Source organism: Lipotes vexillifer, unplaced genomic scaffold (genome assembly GCF_000442215.2).
Source record: "Lipotes vexillifer unplaced genomic scaffold, Lipotes_vexillifer_v1.1 scaffold439, whole genome shotgun sequence".
NCBI lineage: Eukaryota > Metazoa > Chordata > Mammalia > Artiodactyla > Lipotidae > Lipotes > Lipotes vexillifer.
Window position 1 is genome coordinate 2,114,528 of NW_006798732.1, and position 18,893 is coordinate 2,133,420.

Sequence of the window (18,893 nt, forward strand, 5' to 3'; positions counted from 1 at the left end):
AAGAGTGAAAATCTCGTTTTAATTTCCAATACTGTATTGGTAAACTTTCTCTTGAATTCTTTTATGCTGGTAAAATATACAACATACAATTTACCATTTTAACCATTTCTGGGTTTACAATTCATTAGCATTAAGTACATTCACACTGTCATGCAACCATCACCACAATTCACCGCCAGAACTTTTTCATCTTTCCAAACAGAAACTTTCTACCCAGTTAAACTATAGCTCCCCATCTCACAAGACCAAAGTTGAGCACTATTCTAGTTTGTCTCTCTATGAATTTGCCCATTCGAGGTACCCCATAAGTGGAATCACACAATACTTGTCCTTTTGTGTCACTTAGCATAAGGTTTTCACAGTTCATCCATGTTGCAGCATTTATCGTAATTTCACTCCTTTCTAAGGCTGAGTAATACTGCATGTGTGTGTATATGTGTGTGTGTGTGTGTGTGTATATACACATACACACACACACACACATATGTATACATCACATTTTGTTTATCCTTTATCTGCTGGTGGACACTAGGGTTGTTTCCACCATTTGGCTGTTGTGAATAGTGCTACTGCGAACACTCGTGTATAAATACCCGTTTGATTCCTTGGTTTTCAATTCTTTTGATTACATACTTAGGCATGGAATCACTGGATCCTATGGTAGTTTTATGTTTCACTTTTTGAGGAACTGCCAAACTGTATTCCATAGCAGCCGTGTTATTTTACATTCCAACCAGCAATACACAAGGGTTTCAATCTCCACGGCCTCAAAAACACTTGTTGTCTTCTATTGTTTTTTTTTAATATATATACAGTAGTCATCCTAATGGGTGTGAAGTGATATTTCACTGTGGTTTGATTTTCTGTCCCTGTTGACCAATGATGCTGAACACTTTTTATGTGCTTACTGGCCATTAGACTATGTTCTTTGGAAAAATGTTGCATCAACTCCGTTGCCCATTTTTGGACTGAGCTGTTTCATTTTATTGTTGAGTTCCAGGACTTTGTATTCATATATTCTGGCTATTAATCCCTTATGCAGACATGACTTATAAATATTTCCTCCCATTCCATGGGTTCAGTCTTTTCACTCTAGAGTGTCCTTTGATGCACAAAGGTTTTTCATTTTGATGAGGTCCAATGTATCTATTTTTTTCTTCTGTTGCCAATGCTTTTGGTGTCATATCCAAGAAATCACTATCAAATCCTGTGTCATAAAGATTTTCCCTTGCTTTCTTACAGTTTTATAGTTTTTAGCTCCTAAGTTAAGGTCCTTGTTCCATTTTGAGCTAATTTTTCTAACTGTTGTAAAGCAAGACTGGCAATTTAAAATTCCTCTTCTGTTCATATACTTTGCTCATTTTTCTACTGGATTGTTGTTTTTCATACTGCTTTGATGAATTCTTAATGTAGCCTTAATGTACTGTTATTCATATTTGTTGAAAATATTTTCTCCCAACTTTGTATTTTTTTTTCAACCTTTGTTTATTGTATCTCTGTCACAGAGAAGTTTTAAATGTCTTATGTAGCCAAATTTACCAACTTTTTAAGGCAAATGTGTTTTGGGTCCTCATTTAAAAGGTCTTCCTTGCCCCTCAAGTTATAAACAGTATTTTCTAACATTCTTTCATCACAGGTATTCCCCTGCCCCACTGCTCAAAATGCCATCTTTATTACATAATGTAATTTTAGTGAAACTTACTAAATCAGACTAACACCAACCCTTGGGTTGACGTCCTCAGTTATTCAACAAATACTTAAGTACTTCTATGGCCAATTGGTCTCATTTTACATGAACATTCAGTAATCCTAAACGTAGTTTAAAAAGTAGTTTAAAGCAAAGCAAGGACGGGCTAAATGCGTACCACTTGCAGCCAGCTGTGGCCTCCTATGTGGGCTACAAAGGATTTTACTGCTGTTAACACACTGGGACAAGTCTTCAGGTTCATTTTAACTTCACCCAGTCTACAAGTATCATCAAACACCTAAAGGAAGTTTATTGCAAGTGACTAACTCACGTCTCACGTTAAAGAACGACTAATCCCCTTCCATTAGATTAAGACTACAGAACAGCATGTAACTGTGACTCTTTAGACAGGCTAATTTTCTGAGAGCTGCCTTGAGAGGTCACTGAATAGGTCTGCTTCTGTGGCTGCTCTGTTTACTTTTCAAACTTATCTGTGTTAATAAACCGTAACTCCAAATTATTAAATAAGAAACTTAAAAGTCATTAAACTCTTCTGACCCTGGCACTTATTTGGCGAAATCAAAAAACAAGGACCCACGTCTCCTGCCTATTTTGTCATTTCACAAATTTGGAAAAGAGGCTGGGGTCAGGACCAGTTTAGAATGGTCAATGGGTTGCCAGCCTATAAAATTCAGTTTTAGACTTTTTTTTTTTTAAGCACATCAGAGTTTCTCTGTACTTTGTTATATGGCTGTCCAATAAAGGAGTCTTGCCAAGAGATGTTCAAATGTTACCATAAGAAATAGATATAAATCTAAAATGAGGTACCTGATGCCCTTGTTTCACCCTACCTAACACTAGGATTATTCTCTGCAGAACTGAAGAGCTTCACAGCTCCTCCACACTTCTGTCCCTCAAGCAAGCACAGACTGATTTATCTAAGGTTCTTTTTATCGAAAGACACACCGGCATTAAACAGATCTAAGTCTATTTCTTTAACTAGACGCACAACACATATAACACTCTTCTTTTATCCAAATATATTTTTTAAACCATGACCAATGTAGGTGCTTCCCCAACTCTCAACACATGGATTACCATTCTTTCAGTTATTTATCCATATACCACAAATACTGAACTGACTGCCTATTACCTGTCAAGTACTAAGGATACAGCAGTGGTTAGGACAAAGTTCCTGCTCTTCTGATATTTATTAGAGCATTCTATTGCTGTCATCCTTAAATACAGTTTAGCTATACTATTAGCACTTAAGACCAAGAGACCTATCTTATTTGAACCATCAACCTCTTAATATAAATTATTTGTTAAGAAAAATCCACACAAGGAAATCACTATGTTGATGAGAACAGTCAATAGGAAGCTTAACTTAAATAACATGGATGTGTCTGCACTGAGGAAAAAATTATACCGCAAATTAATGGACCTTTCATAAACTTAGACTAACTGGAAAACAATCTGCAAAGATCCAAATTGTTATACAATTTATTTAAGGAAATAGTACTGTCTTCAATTCACATGCAAGGGGAAATACTTGGTAAGACTGTACTATTTTCCCTATACACCTAGGCAATTCCAAGGTAAGCAAGTTTCTTCCTGTAAGTTTAAAGTAAGTTTGTGATCAGCAAACACACTTTGTAGAATTTAAACATGAATCACCTAAGATTTGTGAGGAGTTTTGAATTACTGGAGTCCAAACTAATATAGACTGGTGATGTCTTTCATTACGCACAGTTTTATGGAAAGAACATGGATTTTGGAGAAGCAGCCTCTTACACCATATGTTTAAACTTCAGCAATGTGCAGGCTCTTCATATCTAAGAAGACAGTTCTTTCCCTCACAATGTCGTTTTAAGGAATAACCTAAAATATGTACAAAACACTTAGCACCAAACCTGGTACACAGTTAATCAATTACGTTAAGTTTGTCAGGAATGGTGCTTGAAGCTTCGAGGGAGAGGTTAGGGAGTGAAAAAAGTACAAAATGCAATAAATTATAACATCTGACCCTACACAGGATAGTCTAATTGAAGGAACTAAAATCATAAAGTGGTGAGTGCAGTAACAGAAAAACAAAGTGTTTGAGAGGTTAACTGACACTGAGAACCCAAGGACACCACCGCTGGCCCTTAGAGAAGGAACTGAGTCCAACAGAATGGAAATGGAGGGAAGAATACGTCCTTTTCAGCAAAGGATCAAAACATGAAAGAGCATAACACGATCTAAAAAACTCTGTACAAGTTTGCAGCAGATGAATTATACAGGGAATGTTTAAGAGTGAAATACTGGAGATCAAGCTAGTAAGACAGGCTGCAACCAGACTGTCAAGGACTTGCTATCATCTTACTGAGAAGTATGCACTTTTCCTTTGGATAAAACCATTAGAAAATTTTAAGGAAATAACATAATCCAATCTAAATTTTATAATGATGTCACTGTAAGTGGACAGACTGGGTAGAAGGAAGCACGGCAGTTATCAGAAGATTATTTCAAGAGCAATGACCTGAGGCTCAATAATGGCAAAATGGCAATAACGAGAGAGAAACAATACACACCAATAAGACACAGGAGGAAGAATCCAAGATTTGTTGATGGATGAATGGGCAAGAATGTTGAAGAACATGGAATGGTTGGGAGGATAGTGTTGTCACTGAGAACCTAAAAACTGTGGGAAAAGGGAGGAATTTGGGACACACTATATTCTGGGGAGATGTTAACAAATACCAACTGCTTGGAGAAGGAAGCAGACGTGTGTGAGTTAGAAATAAAGATCTGGGAGTCACTTATGTAGACAAGGTAGTCACGAGAATTGCTACCCAGCAAAAGAGGACATGTTGGGCAGGAAAAAAGAACAAGGGCTTCCCTGGTGGCGCAGTGGTTGGGAGTCCGCCTGCCGATGCAGGGGACAGGGGACACGGGTTTGTGCCCCGGTCCGGGCGGAGCGGCTGGGCCCGTGAGCCATGGCCGCTGAGCCTGAGCGTCTGGAGTCTGTGCTCCGCAATGGGAGAGGCCACAGCAGTGAGAGGTCCGCGTACCGCAAAAAAAAAAAAAAAGAACCACAGTGAAGACTGAGCTCTGTTGCTATTTCAGGAGCAAGAAGAGGAGAGGGCAGGAAGCTGACGAGCGCGGCGTCCCAGAAGTCAGGGAAGAAAAACACTCCAAAAAGGAGGTAAGAGCTTAACAACAGGTAAAAGGGGAGAAAGACCAAAGATCCTTCTGAAGGCCAAAGGTTGTTTCTTCAAACTGAGAAATGTTTTTTAAATAAACTTTTTCTGTAACCAAACTAAAACCGGCAAAACTGAAAAACCAAAACATCCTTTAGAAAGTATTACTACACTAACAATTAAGACATTAATTCAGATTTTCTCTCTCAGGAATTCTCTTCTGTAAATTTAATTCTGCATCAGGGCAGATGTGACTTGTACCTATGAATTTTGGTTAAAAGCCATCTTTGGGGAATCTGACAACATCTGGAATAACCTGTTTATGTATGACGCACTCTATGATGAAAGTATGTTTCGTAATGTGTGACAACTGCTACAGGGGAAATTCAAACAACATACATAAAAGCAAACTAGAAGCAAAAGAAACCCAATTACTTAAATCCTTTGTCAACACATCAAATCAGTGTGAAATAATGAGTCAGACAATAGAGTAAAAGCTTAAAGACTCATTAGGTCCACATAGCATCTTCTAAACCCAAAGGACATAAAAATTCCTCAACATTTACTGATGCTAATCTGCTAATTCATCTGCTAAGGGGTCTACCCAAGGTGATTTATTTACTTAATGCTTTTCAAATTTCCTTAGTTCCTTAAAACTGGGTTAAGTCTGGGACTGTGGCTGGTCTATGAAATAGGCTTATCCCATCACCCTGCTTCTTCCATTATGCATCGCCCCCCAAGTGGTGGTTGCCACAGTTTTTCTGAACCTTCTATGGTTACTAGCACCGAGTCGGATAAACACAACTTGGGTTGCAAAGTTCAACTTCTACTCTTCAGACTTAACTCATAATTCAGACATTAAGACTCCTTATCTTATGGCCCACAACTCAGTTTTCTAATTCACAAACTGAAACCAATAGTTGCATGTATGTGGAAATGACAAGTTTTTAAATGTCTCTATTCATATTAAATTTTAATAGAAAATTGAGACAATTTCTAAACTATATCATGAAGACAATTATCACAAAAACCAAAAATTACTTTATACAAGTATGATGGGACAGTCATTTAGCTGTAAAAAGTTATTTTATCCATTACTAACTGTTATAAATTAAGCACTTGACTTCAAAGTGTCAAAGGCAAAAAACAGTTCTGAGGCTTCATAATTAAAAAGAAAAAAGCTAAATATGGCTAACTCTAGATCTAAATCTATGCAGTAACATTCTAGAAGACTTTTTAAAAGAATTCATAATTAAGCGTCTTATTTAAGCTAACGGAAATAATGTAATATAATCAGAAACTCAAGAAACTATAGTTCAACGTGCAGCATCTAGTAATAATGGCATACCTTTTCTCTCTGTTTTCTGTGCAGGGACAGAAGATGTGGGTGTAGGCAGTTTTGATAAAGTAGATGCTCCATTAGCATCAAATGATTTCTTTGGCTGGTGATCAGACTGTAGCGTAAATGGACTAGAAGGAACAGTGCTTGGGGCAGCAGTTGGATGAACCACTGGTTTGATGGGGTGCTGTACTGGCGTAGAACTACTGTGAGTCTCTGCTCTTGGCAGTCTGTAGTCTCTGTCATTGTGTCTGCTTGTCTGAGACAAAATATTCTGTGGGAGCAAACTACTGGCATCACTGGAATGCTTGTCTTCCACTTTAGTTGTGAGTCTCTGCTTTTGGCAGTCTGTAGTCTCTGTCATTGTGTCTGCTTGTCTGAGACAAAATATTCTGTGGGAGCCAACTACTGGCATCACTGGAATGCTTGTCTTCCACTTTAGTTCAGAGTTCGGAAAAAGAGATGTTGGAAATGACGGAAGGGGAAGAAAAAAGATTACGTTAGAATCCTGTCTTTACCATCAGCTAATTTAGCAACATACTTGTATTTAACATCTTTCTATAAAACTGCGAGCCCAGTTAGCGTCTGCAGTTTTACCACTAGCATATAGATATTCAAATACTGGAAGAGGAATTTTAGCTCAACTGTAAGTGCTTCATCTATGCTGAGATTTCAAGCGGGCTGCTAGTTTGGGGACTCTTTAGAGCCACACCATAAGCTCAAACAAAACATGAGCTGTTTTGTTTAAAACATCAAAACATTGATGTTTTAAAAGATCAAAATGTATGGAGAGGTAAAACATTTTTTACTCAAATAAAAAAAATATTTTAAAAATAGAAAAGGTAATCGGTCCATTCTTTTAAAATATGCATCTTGGTTCTAATAGTTGACTGAATTATCCACAGTGGTTCAACTACAAAGGAATACTACTTTGTTGTTAGCCTGATTTTTCTGAATACTGAAGTGGCTAATTAGTGGGCTCTAAAGTAGCTGGTACTAGGGCTTAGATGACCTCATTTTGGGATGGCTGAATTTTATAAAGAACTCTGCATTCGGTAAGTAAATCAATTCATATTTTTAATGATGCTAACAAATACCAGAGTTAGTTATAAAATCAAGTTATAGATAATGCTATCTGACAACAGGAGCCCTACATCTGCAGCAAAGTCAGAAAAATACACTTGGTATTATCAGTCTTGTTAAAAACAGATCCTCTTCCAATTTAAAGCCACAAAAATATTTTAAACTCAAAAGTACTTCTGCTTCCGCAAAAAGAGTACAAAAGAAGGAAAATTTCAACAATCACAGTAACAAAATTTGTATTTGTCAAAAAAACCTCCAGCCTAAATTACAATAGTCTCATCAGTAACTGAAGGATTAAAGCAACTTCCAAGGAGAAAAACACCTTAAGATTCAAGCACATGATATGTAATGATATTACCGAAGGATGCCCTCCCTGTTGAATACTGTGTCAGTTTTTCCAGTTCATGGTTCCTCCAAGTCTAGAGAGCATGACAGCACAAAGAAGGAAGTAGGCTTAAACCGCAAAGCAGTTTTCAAGTTGTCAACGCACACCTGCAGCAGAGACACTGCAGAGCATACAGCACATGAGGGCGCTATGGCGCCAACAGCTTTCTCCTGCTCCCAGCTCGAGACACGACGCAGTTCAGCAGAGACCATCTGCACAGCCCCACGACAAGAACACTCAGCAGACATCTGCAGACACTTCTGGGTGCCACCCCTGGGCGAGGAGAGCTGTGCTACTGGAGCTGGCACGGAGAGGCCAGGTGTAACGCTCTACATCCTACAACACAGGACAGAATCCATACGCATTCCCTGACCCCAAGCGCCATCCGTGCCACTGCTGAAGAACCCAAGTTAAAGTTTCTCTAACCACAGAGCAATCAGTCTGTGAGGCACCGATTAAAGGTAATAAAAATAATCAACAATACAACTACGCCAGTACAATTACAGCAGCAGTAATACCAAATTTAAAATTTTACCCCTACAACTTCACTGTCAAACTGTGGATATTATTTGCTACATTGCCAAAACTCCCGAAACACAAAAACGCTCTTTAAGAATCTTTTTTCCTACCTTTACCTCTTTACGTATGAAATGTTCCCAACCCTCCCTGTCCCCTCCACCACACGCACACCTCTTTAGCTGGCTGTTGGGGACAACAGAGCTTTAGGCCCTACCCTACATGAACACCAACGTACCAGACATATGGGAGACTCTGCCAGCATTTTCTGGATAGACAAAGTCAAGCACTTCAGTGCCTAGGGACCATTATTACCATCACACCAAGTACAGTCAGTTGACCAATTAAAAAAAGTAGCAGCAATACAGCTGCAGCCCTTTCTCAAACATTACTTAAAACTCAAGAAGTGTGATAAAGGAGTCCATTTCAGCACAAAGACCCACCGACTCCTCATCTGCACTTCTAGGAATTTAGCTAAGGAAGTAATCAGGGAAGTGGGCAGAAATACGAACAACAGCATTGTTTACTGCAGGAAGAAGCTGAAAACCATGAGGGTATCCACAGAGAGAGGATTATTTATGAATGGGGGCACGTCCAAAACCGGAACACCATGCAGTTAACATACGCTGAACTATAAAATGGCAAAAGGAAACAAATCCTTGGAAAACATTTTTTTCTTAATTTTTTTTGGCCGCGCCGCGCGGCACGCGGGATCTTAGTTCCTCAACCAGGGATCGAACCCGCGCTCCGTGCAGTAGAAGCACAAGAGTCTTAACCACTGGATCGCCAGGGAAGTTCCATATCCTTGAAACATTACTGAACAGAAGAAACAGGTTAAGAACAGTAACATACAATCCTATTTTTGGTGTAAAATACATGCATATGTAGTTTTTATATACTTTCACATACAGCTAGAAAAAAGTGTCTGTCTCCAAGCGTTCCTGAATCATGAGATTAAAATACTTTCCCTCTCTCTACTTTTAATAACAAACATGCCTAACTTCTGAAACCATAAAGAAGAAAACAATGATTTCCCTTTTGAAAGAAAAGATGCACACAGATAATTTGAAACCACAATTCTGATTTTATTTCCTTAAAGATTTTTATTAAGCAGCCAAAAGTACTATTTTCACTTCCACCAACTTTTCTATCAGACCTCTAATTACCCCAAGAGAGGATGAGTGACTAGGTAATTTTGGAAAGAACAAACATACTAGGCTGTGATCTTTTCTTCTCTGGGAACCATCAGCCACTAGGTGGAGAGGCCTGGTCCAGTAACTAAAAAACGTTATTTTTACACTCATCTAGCGAGTCTTCCTGGATGCCCACAATTTGTTCAGGAGGACCACAAGCTGGGCACTATATTTTTTTTAGCCTGGAAAAAAGGAAAACCTCTCATTTTTAGTTATTTGCCAGAAAGTCACAGTTACTTAAGATACTAAGTGAAATGGGATTACAACCCAGGTCTTCTGTCTCAATATACAATATTCTTAAATTCCCTAACTTCAGTGCTTTAAACCATTGTTATTTTCTAAGAATTAAGTACTATTTCACTAATATAAAAAGTTAAATGTTCCAGGGAACATACTTTTAAACATTCAGCCCTTACAGAACTACATTATTTGTTTCATCTTAAGTAATTTCTCCCATCAAAAATTCAATATCCCCCACTGGGACCAAATATAACCCTACTTTTTGTCTTGAGTTACAGAAGGAGAATGCAAACGCTTAAGTCTAAGAATTCCCAAAACACATCTAAAAATTCTCAAAACTTCAAATTTGATGAAGAGCCTAAGAATTCTATGTGGCATTTAAATTTTATTCTGGGCAAGACAAGGCACTGGGAATAGAATATATTTAGTAAAATCTTCAAATTCAAATTTTATTTGAACTTAAAAATAAATGTATGTTACCCATATTGTCCAACTCAGACAAAATCTGACCTCAAAAGAACCTGAAGGTGCCCATAGTATGGAGACGGCACACAGATCTACGCTCGTGGTGAAACCCATTTCCATATACAAGGATGAACAAGCTTCTCGCTGATAACACAGACGAAGACAGGCACTTCATGTCACTCTCTGTGTGCGGCTATCGTTCAGTTACTGGACTGAAACCCAGCGGGTCTCTCAGTGACCAGTGTAAATGGGGGTGGGGTCTCTTGTCAATCCACAGCATGAAATCTTACTTCTTCACCAACTCAACGGCATTAGAGCCATCACGGGTAGTGATGGACACCTCCACGTGCACCGTTTCAAGAACAAAACGATGCACGTTACGAGGACAGACCCAACACAGAAAACCTTTTATGTTTCTATTTCTTTTAGTTTACCTATATAAACGGCTATGCACATAAATCTGTAAAGTAAACAAACTATAGGAATGAATCAAACATTATACTGGTTCAAAGAAAGAAATTAATACTTACTTCCACTGGCAAACCCACTAGTGGCTGTTGCTTGCATCACCTCTCTTCTGTAATCCCTATCTTTTGGGAAGCTATTAACTGCCATCTTGTTTGCTTCTTTTTGTCTCTGTTCTCTAAAAATAAAAGATACACCCATAAGAATTACAAGAGATACAATGAATCTACTTTAACACTTCTGGTCAAATGCTGTATATGGAACATAAAAGAACAAGGCAGTAATATCATTCAACTGGTGTGGGACATGGGATATAGCAAACAACATTAATGTTTCTCACTGATGGCAATATTATACCAATTATTTACATGCCATTAACCCTACAACCAAAACTCTGTAATGATAATTCTAGATATATGAAGGAAACATATTATTGTCCTACAAGAATGATAAAGTTTTCTAATACAAATTATAGGGAAGATGTATAAGATGTATGATAGACAACAGATTAATATAAATTTTTAAATTACATAAATACACTGACTGTTCACAAGGCCCTTGTGGACAGCTGCTCGTCTGTCCTAGTTTTTTTGGTTTTGCTTTTTAAGGTAAAGAGAAATTATGGAAAACACAGACGATGGGCCAACCACTGCAGTTAAGGAGTGACGAGCATCACACTAAGAAACCTAAACTCAGAACGATTAGCACCCTAAGATGTTAGCCGGTAGAATCAACAATGAGAAATACTGTTCAATTAAATGAGCAAATACCTTTCAAGCCACTCTTTTGGTTTCTCCCACTGTGAAACTTCTGTTCGACAATTGTAGTAGTATTTTTTCCCAGAGGAGCTAATATGCTCAGACCAGTCATCGGCAGAATCATAAGGCTTAAAAACACATTTTAGAAAATTAGAACACGTTAATACAATTTAATCACTTGGTATGAAATATCAAGAATGTCAATGGTTTTCAAGGCATACATATGGAAAAAGACTCGAGACAAAAGTCCCCTGATCTAAGAGGTCTAAGATGTAATTATCTGCATATATATCTTAGGAGACCCTAGTCTATGAAAACCTTCAAGGGGAACAATGGAAAACTCTATAAAATATCAAGTTAAACAGATTAGCAGGTTCATTAGGCACAGGAAGAATGACACGAAACTAACATCATAGTGACTTCAGAAAAGCATTACAAAGCCCCCCATTACCACAGTTTTAATTGCTGAAATCTAGTCACATGGAGAAGCCACTCTCAACTGACTGATCTGATGGCATGAGAGTACATCAGTTCTAAACACTCTAAGGCACGGAAGTAATCACAAATAGTGTGACAGAGAACAGCCTGCCTGTATTCACTGTTACTTAGTGGGGAAAAAGCACACACAAAAAAACTTTAATGTAAACACAAAGCTAATTAAAAGCTACGGATTTGTTTCAACTTCAAAATCCATGAGATGGGTCAAGTATTAACTAAACCTTGTCTCACACAGTATATAGGGTCGGCAGCGTTGCTCATTTTCCCATAACTAAAACTGGTCTGTCTTCCGAAAGTTCTCAGATACAGTCTCTTGCTAGTAATTTCATAGGCACTGTAAAATTATAATGAAGTTAGAAATATGTGAAAGGCCCAGTTCTCATGGAATTAATCTCAACAAAAGTAATGTTTAAGTGCCTGCACCAGCTCCAGGAAATCTGGTAGAACCCCAAGTACACCTGTACATGAATTTAACTCTTTTCAAAGGAGCTCTGAGGCTAGAATGAAATAAGGTTATACTCTGGCAGCCCCCCCTTCTCCTGGGCTCACCCCAGTGCAGGGGACACAATTTTAAAGCTTAAGGAAAGGGACTCTTATGTACTGCTGCCTACTCAGCTTTCTTTAATCTACCACATAGGAACAAGCTGAAAGAACTTACAAGTTGTCCACAGGTCACAAAAGTAATCAGTGGCAGAAGAAAGGATCAAAACTCAGGTTTCTGGACATCTATCATTTCCACTAAGTCAATACCAATTTTGGAAATGTCGTAAGAATTCTGAGGACAGTTGAAGAAACGATGCAGATTATGCTCTCAGGCTGGTGTCTCAAAATCAAGAAGCTGCTGGCAATCAGCCCTGTGCTTCCAAACCTCTAAAGATCAGTGGAGAGTTAACTCTCAAGCCCTCGAGCTTCCAGGAGGCTCTGCCAGGCTGCAGGAAACGCAATCACAGGAGAGGCCAAATTCAAAAGGTTCTTTTCCACCACCCACCACTCCCTAGACCTCAATTAGTATATGCCAGCTGAGCCCCTCTACGGATGTATCTGGAAGATTTGGTTTGCTGGGCAAGTGGCCACGTGGGGTTACTAGTTTGGTCTGGAGAGGCAGAAGGAGATTTGAGGCAGGGGAACAGAGGCCAGCAGAGTGGAGCAGAGGGGCCAAGCCCGCGCCCCTCACAGCAGTGCCTGTGCCGGCTGTGGCCTGTCTGGAGAGAAGAGGTGCCCACGGCACGGCGCACGCTGACACACTGCTTCCCGAGCCAAAGGCCCGCTTCCAGGACAGACACTGCCACCGCTCAGCCAGGCAGTGTGTTTGACGGCAGTTAATTTGCACTCTGGCACAACCTCCAGGACAGTTCGAAGTTCACAGACCAGAACCCTGAAGAGCATGGCTTCACCGATCCCTAGCCTAGTACGAGTTGACGTCTTACTTAACAGAATGCGCTCCAGGCAAAGCACCGCAACCACGTACCAGCGACTTAAGTCCATCTTCTCCACCCTACTTCTAGCCTCAAAAACAGGTTAAGGAAAAAACCTTTGCGTAACAGGGTAATGTTTTTAAATGCTGACGTGCAACAGCAGGTGTTAAATTCCCCCCCTCCGCGTTGTAGTTTTTTCAGCCTTACTAAGGTATAACTGACAAATAAAATTGTAAGACACTTAAAGCGCACACAGTAACGACTCGACACCCACATTCACTGGGAAAGGGTTTGCTCATCTAGTTAATTATCACGTCTGTCTCGTCACCTCACTCAACAGGCACTTCTTTTGGTTAGAACACTGACGCTCTACTCTCTTAGCAAATTTCCATCACACAATACAGTGTCACCAACTATAGTCATCATGTTATATATTAGATTCTCAAGTTCCTTGATTAAAAGAAGGTATCTAAACTTAAGAATTAAACAAAAGTTTTGCAAACATTTCAAGTTTTCTAAATGAGGCCTGCTGTAGTTGCCAAGTGCTGCTCAGGAACCCTTGAGGGACCCCGAGATCATTCACAAAATCACAACTGTTTTCATAAATAGTTTCAAAACTACTACTCAGTAATTTTGCCTTTTTCCTCCTCATTCCATCACAGGAGCACAGGGGAGTTTCCTCAGAGGCTTTATGGGACCTTTTTCCTCCTCATTCCATCACAGGAGCACAGGGGAGTTTCCTCAGAGGCTTTATGGGACCTTTTTCCTCCTCATTCCATCACAGGAGCACAGGGGAGTTTCCTCAGAGGCTTTATGGGACCTTTTTCCTCCTCATTCCATCACAAGAGCACAGGGGAGTTTTCTCAGAGGCTTTATGGGAGATCTGATATCACAAAAGACTGAAGGGAGAACAACTATGAAATTCTATGTTTCTTCTCCCTACTCAGGCATTTAAAGAGATGCTCAATGTCTATTTTTCAAAAAACTAGAAAGTTATTTTTCAAAAAAATATATTACATGTGTTGACATGTAATAGCTTTACAATTTTTAAATTATCTTTCAAATTTATCAGTTTTAATTTTTAATATGGTTACTCACGATGGAGTCCACATAAACAAAAGCTCTCAATTTTCATGAATACAGAGGCCCTGAGACTACAAAGCATGGAATGGCTGCTCTATAAGAATGGCACTCAGTAGTTACTGTAGCACCCGTCTACTCTTCAGTTCAAAATGTCTTTTAGAACTTATATCAACACTGCTTTTCTCTTCTTAAATAAAAAAGCATCTCCCTATTTACTCTCTCCAAAATACAGAGTTCCACCACTTCTCCTCAAAGTTAAACTATGGAAAATAAAGTGTTAATCTCGGAACTTAATTATGCACTGTTAATAAAGAATAGTTCATTAAATAACATCAAAGATGGCACTCACTGTAACAAAGAATTTCATGGAGTCCTAAGAGTTCTATGGTTAAGTAGAATATCTTCAGTCAAGACTGATTACAGAGAATAGATCTGAAGAAGAGCCTCCAACTTAAAACCTCCAGAAGATATTTAATTGATAACAGAAGATATTTAATTCATAACAAGGGGAGCTGGAGTATAAATGCAAAGTAACCTAGGACTGAATTTAAAGCACCTCCAGCAAATCAAAATTGGTAAACGATACTTAAGGGAGGATTCCAATTATAATGTCTTTAAAGGGAAATAAATTTCTCTTCCTAAATAAACAGATTTTCTGAATAAAGAGATCTCTTAAAAAAAATCAGGAGTATGCATAACATAATCTAAGGCAGCCTACATGATGTCTGTAAATCCTACCATGATTTACATTAGGAAGCAGGAGGCGTTCAACAGGCTACATATTTAAATTCAACGAGGCCTACCTGTGAATATCTTCATACTAAAAAAACAAGGTAACTGCAACTCGACTTCCAACAGTTAACTTGATAAATATAAATCACCCAAACACATATCTGTGTGCATAACTCCAAATAATACTGCTACTGATTTTCAAAGACATATTTAAAGCTCAGAAAGCACAAAATAAAAACCCACTTTAAAAAAAAGCCATTCCGTATTTTAACCTGGGTTAAAATAATGTGTTGACCTGGGTTACCTGATATTCTTCTGTTCATCTCTTCTTTCATTATGAAAGTATTAATGAAAGGTGACCTTATGTTTTACTTTACTACTCAAAAACCTTCCATTGGAAGTGATTTTAGGACAAAGTCAGTTTACAAGTAACCTTCAGAAATGTTCAAAACCCAGGCTCTCAGGTAACATTAAATTATAGTTCGTAAAAATGTCCTTCCCCCGGGTACATTATGGTGAATAAGACCACTACTTGAGGTTAATTATGTACCTAGAGTTGAAATCTACAGAAAGGGGAACCCTGATTCTAAAAACACATGACATTTAATCCATCTTCAGTTTCCACTCACACAGTGCAGTCCCCGACACCCTTTAGAATTTGGATCTTTCAAACTTATCTGATGCCCATTATTTATTCTTTCTGATTTCATTATGTCAATCCATTTCTTGAAAATCAAAATAATCAGAAACTGTTTTCCCTGAATAAGGAATTTTTTCCACCAAAACAATGTCCACATGGCCCGCCTCTGTCCTAATAGCAAATACCAAATCTAAATTGCCAGTAATAAAGGAAACATTAGGTTAGTGCTAGCCTGTTAATTTAATTTAATGGGGCCATTTTTCACAAAAATAGAGATACGTATTGCAAAATGCTGAGTATATGTCTTAGTGAAAGTGATTCGGCACAAGCAGTGTGATGATAACACCTGTGAAGGTTCATCAAGCTGTTGTCTCAGTCTCGATACCACCCTTTCTCTATTCTGTGATGCTAAGGCTGGGATAACGCCAATTACATTCTGTTTAGCCAGCTGGCTTCCTCTTAGATTCTGCCAATACCAGGCATTAGAGGAGGGCTGAAAGGCAGGAGGAAGAAACCTTGCAGTGCAGCGGGTTCTATTTTCCAGCTCTCAACCCAGAATCAGAACCAGCTTCGTCGTACCTCACAGAGGTACCATCACCAACTGTGCAGGGCTCTTCCTCTGAGCACCTGGGTCCTGATAACCCCAACCTCTTCCTTTTGCTCCCAGCCGTCAGGGGTAATCACTATATGTTCCTTTTCCTTTCCTGTATTTGAAATTCTCTATGCTAAAATAACCGCTATGAGTCCTGTTTTCCTAATTGGACCCTAAAAACTACTCTAAAATTTTTATGAAAATCACTGATGTCTCAATTTTCTATGGAAATGTACTATCTACACTGATTCAACAAGAGACAAATAATAATAAACCCCAAGGGTCTTCAATGCCGATTAAGGTATGATGATCACCTGAATAACAAAGGCAATGTCCGCTGGATTCAACCTACACTTCTAGTCTTCTAGTTGTTCTTCCTTCCTATAATGTATTTTCCTATCATGTTTTTTAAATTGCAAACATGGTACTTCACTGATTATACCCTTTAGTAGCTACCCACTGCCTTTACATATAGTTCATATTCCCTGGAAAGGCAGAGAATGCTTTGTAATCCGGCCCCATTTCTCTCTGTAACCTGAGCCCCTGCCATTCTTCCACACCACTGAAATCCGTGTTCTGCAAACATGTGGTGTTATTTCATACTTCTACGTCTTTGTTGGTGCTGTTCCTTTTCATGCTACACAAATTCCAACCTCTTCCACTGCATGGGTTACAGTCAGTCTGTTGGCCAGCACACCTTCCTCATCCAGGCTGCAGCCCTCCTCTTGAGGGCTCCCCAGCAACATTAACATGCATCATTCTAATGGTTTACTTTTCAGTCTCCACCATAGGTCCAAAAGTTCCTTTAAGATGGGCTACATTTTCTCAGTTCTATACATCAACAACCTAGCATATGCCTGGGAAATTGAAACCTTATTTTTGAATGAATGTATTAAAACTTTTGTTTGAACCTTGACTCTAAAAAGTTCAACCTGAGTAATAGTTACTCCATTAACAATTACTTCATTTTTAGAAATACCTACAATTCCTCACTGGGTTTCATGCCTTTCAGGAGAGGGACCTCTATGTCACTAGTGTCTTGTAGAGTATGTAATACAAGTAGACACTCAATAAATTTATAGATTTTTTTTTAACAGAAGTTTACAGATTATGAAAAGAAGCAGCTCAAGTTAAGCCACAAGTTTCACAATCTAGAGTTCTGTGTATCTCAAATATCACAATGGTAAATTCTGCTCCATAGAGGAACGCAAACAATATTATTTCTTGGTGAAACAATACCAAGATGGCATATTTGGACCACGCTCAGTTCAAATAATAAGGCCAGCTCATTAGTTCAAGTGCGTTAAGAAAAGATCAACTTTGATTTAAAAACAATTTTTTTTGCAATATATTCCAAAAACACAGAATTGGGCATGTTTATATACTTACTGCATCTGAAGTTTTGCTTGGATTACTGCTTGGATTAGAAGAATGTGAATTTGAACTATGAAGAGCACTGTGGTTGTGTGAATTTTCTTGGGGAGAGTAACTGGTCCCTTAAAAAATAAAAAGCAAAGTGAATTATAAGTCATATTTGATGTTTGCACTGGTTTCTATCATACTACAGATCACTGTATATCACTAACTCATCATTGCAAAACCTCATTTTTATCATTTCTAGCAACTTGTAGCATTTTATAAAATAAAAGTTCTAATAAAGACACAACATACATAGAGAAAAAGGCAAAAAAATTCAACTGACAGAGAACTAGAAGTCACAATTATCCAGTATGTTTTTGCAACTATTTTTCAACTTCTTAAATAGTTTCCACACTTGCTCTTTTAAGTTTCGCCAAATTTCAACTAAAACAGTATGAAGTTTTCAAAAAGTTAAGTTTCAGGGAAGGTGCCTGCTTTCAAGATGATGAAGATGGCATCATACCTCCTCACTACAGGACCAACTCTTCCTAAAAACTGCTTAAAAGTAATTCATGACTTTTATGAATAATCTACACATCTCAGAGACCATCAGGGATGATGGTTTCTATTGTCTTAAGAAAAACCAAGATATAAATATCCACACTTGACTAATGATACAAAAAGGTCCCCTACAAAAATCTAACTGTAAGTACTTCAATTTCATTCCATGTATTTATTTTTCAGCATCAAGGTAACATAATTCAACTCCCCACACCCAAAAGTGAGCTAGCAAGTGGTGTGGAGGCTACAAGACAATGAACAAAAACTGGAAGTGGGAAGAGCAATTTAGATGGCCCAGTGGTCCTGGAAATTAATGAGCAGCCAGAACCAGAGCTGTTATGAGAAGAAATGAATAAGAATTAACATTTCAATCAACAGGAACAACTACAGGCCTACCTCTGTTTTACTGGGCTTTGCTTTATTGCGCTTCAGTTACTGGGTTTCTTACAAATCGGCAACCTTACATCTATCAGCGCCATTTTTCCAACAGCACTGGCTCACCCCGCGTCTCTGTGTCGCAGTTTGGTAATTCTCACGGTATTTCAAACTTGTTCGCGTGACTCTATTTGTTATAGCGATCCGTGGTGAGTGACCTTTGAGTTGCTACTGTAACTGTTCTGAAGCACCACCAACCACCTCCACGAAGACGGCAGACCGCAATGACAAAGGCTGTGTGCCCTGAATGCCCCCGCCTGCCCCG

General features: G+C 38.6%; 1 protein-coding gene across 2 annotated transcripts in view; it reads right to left on the reverse strand.

Moving 5' to 3' along the window:
* Positions 1-18,893, reverse strand: part of WAC (WW domain containing adaptor with coiled-coil) — an 82,561-nt gene that overhangs the window by 18,142 nt on the left and 45,526 nt on the right. Inside the window, exons 4-7 of one of the 2 annotated variants that reach the window (XM_007470908.1) lie at positions 17,663-17,769; positions 11,326-11,441; positions 10,621-10,733; positions 6,218-6,526 (exon numbers count right to left, since the gene is read on the reverse strand). In XM_007470908.1, coding sequence (XP_007470970.1) covers positions 6,218-6,526; positions 10,621-10,733; positions 11,326-11,441; positions 17,663-17,769 — 645 coding nt within the window. The remainder of the gene's footprint in view (positions 1-6,217; positions 6,527-10,620; positions 10,734-11,325; positions 11,442-17,662; positions 17,770-18,893) is intronic. The other variant, XM_007470909.1, reaches the window with a different exon arrangement.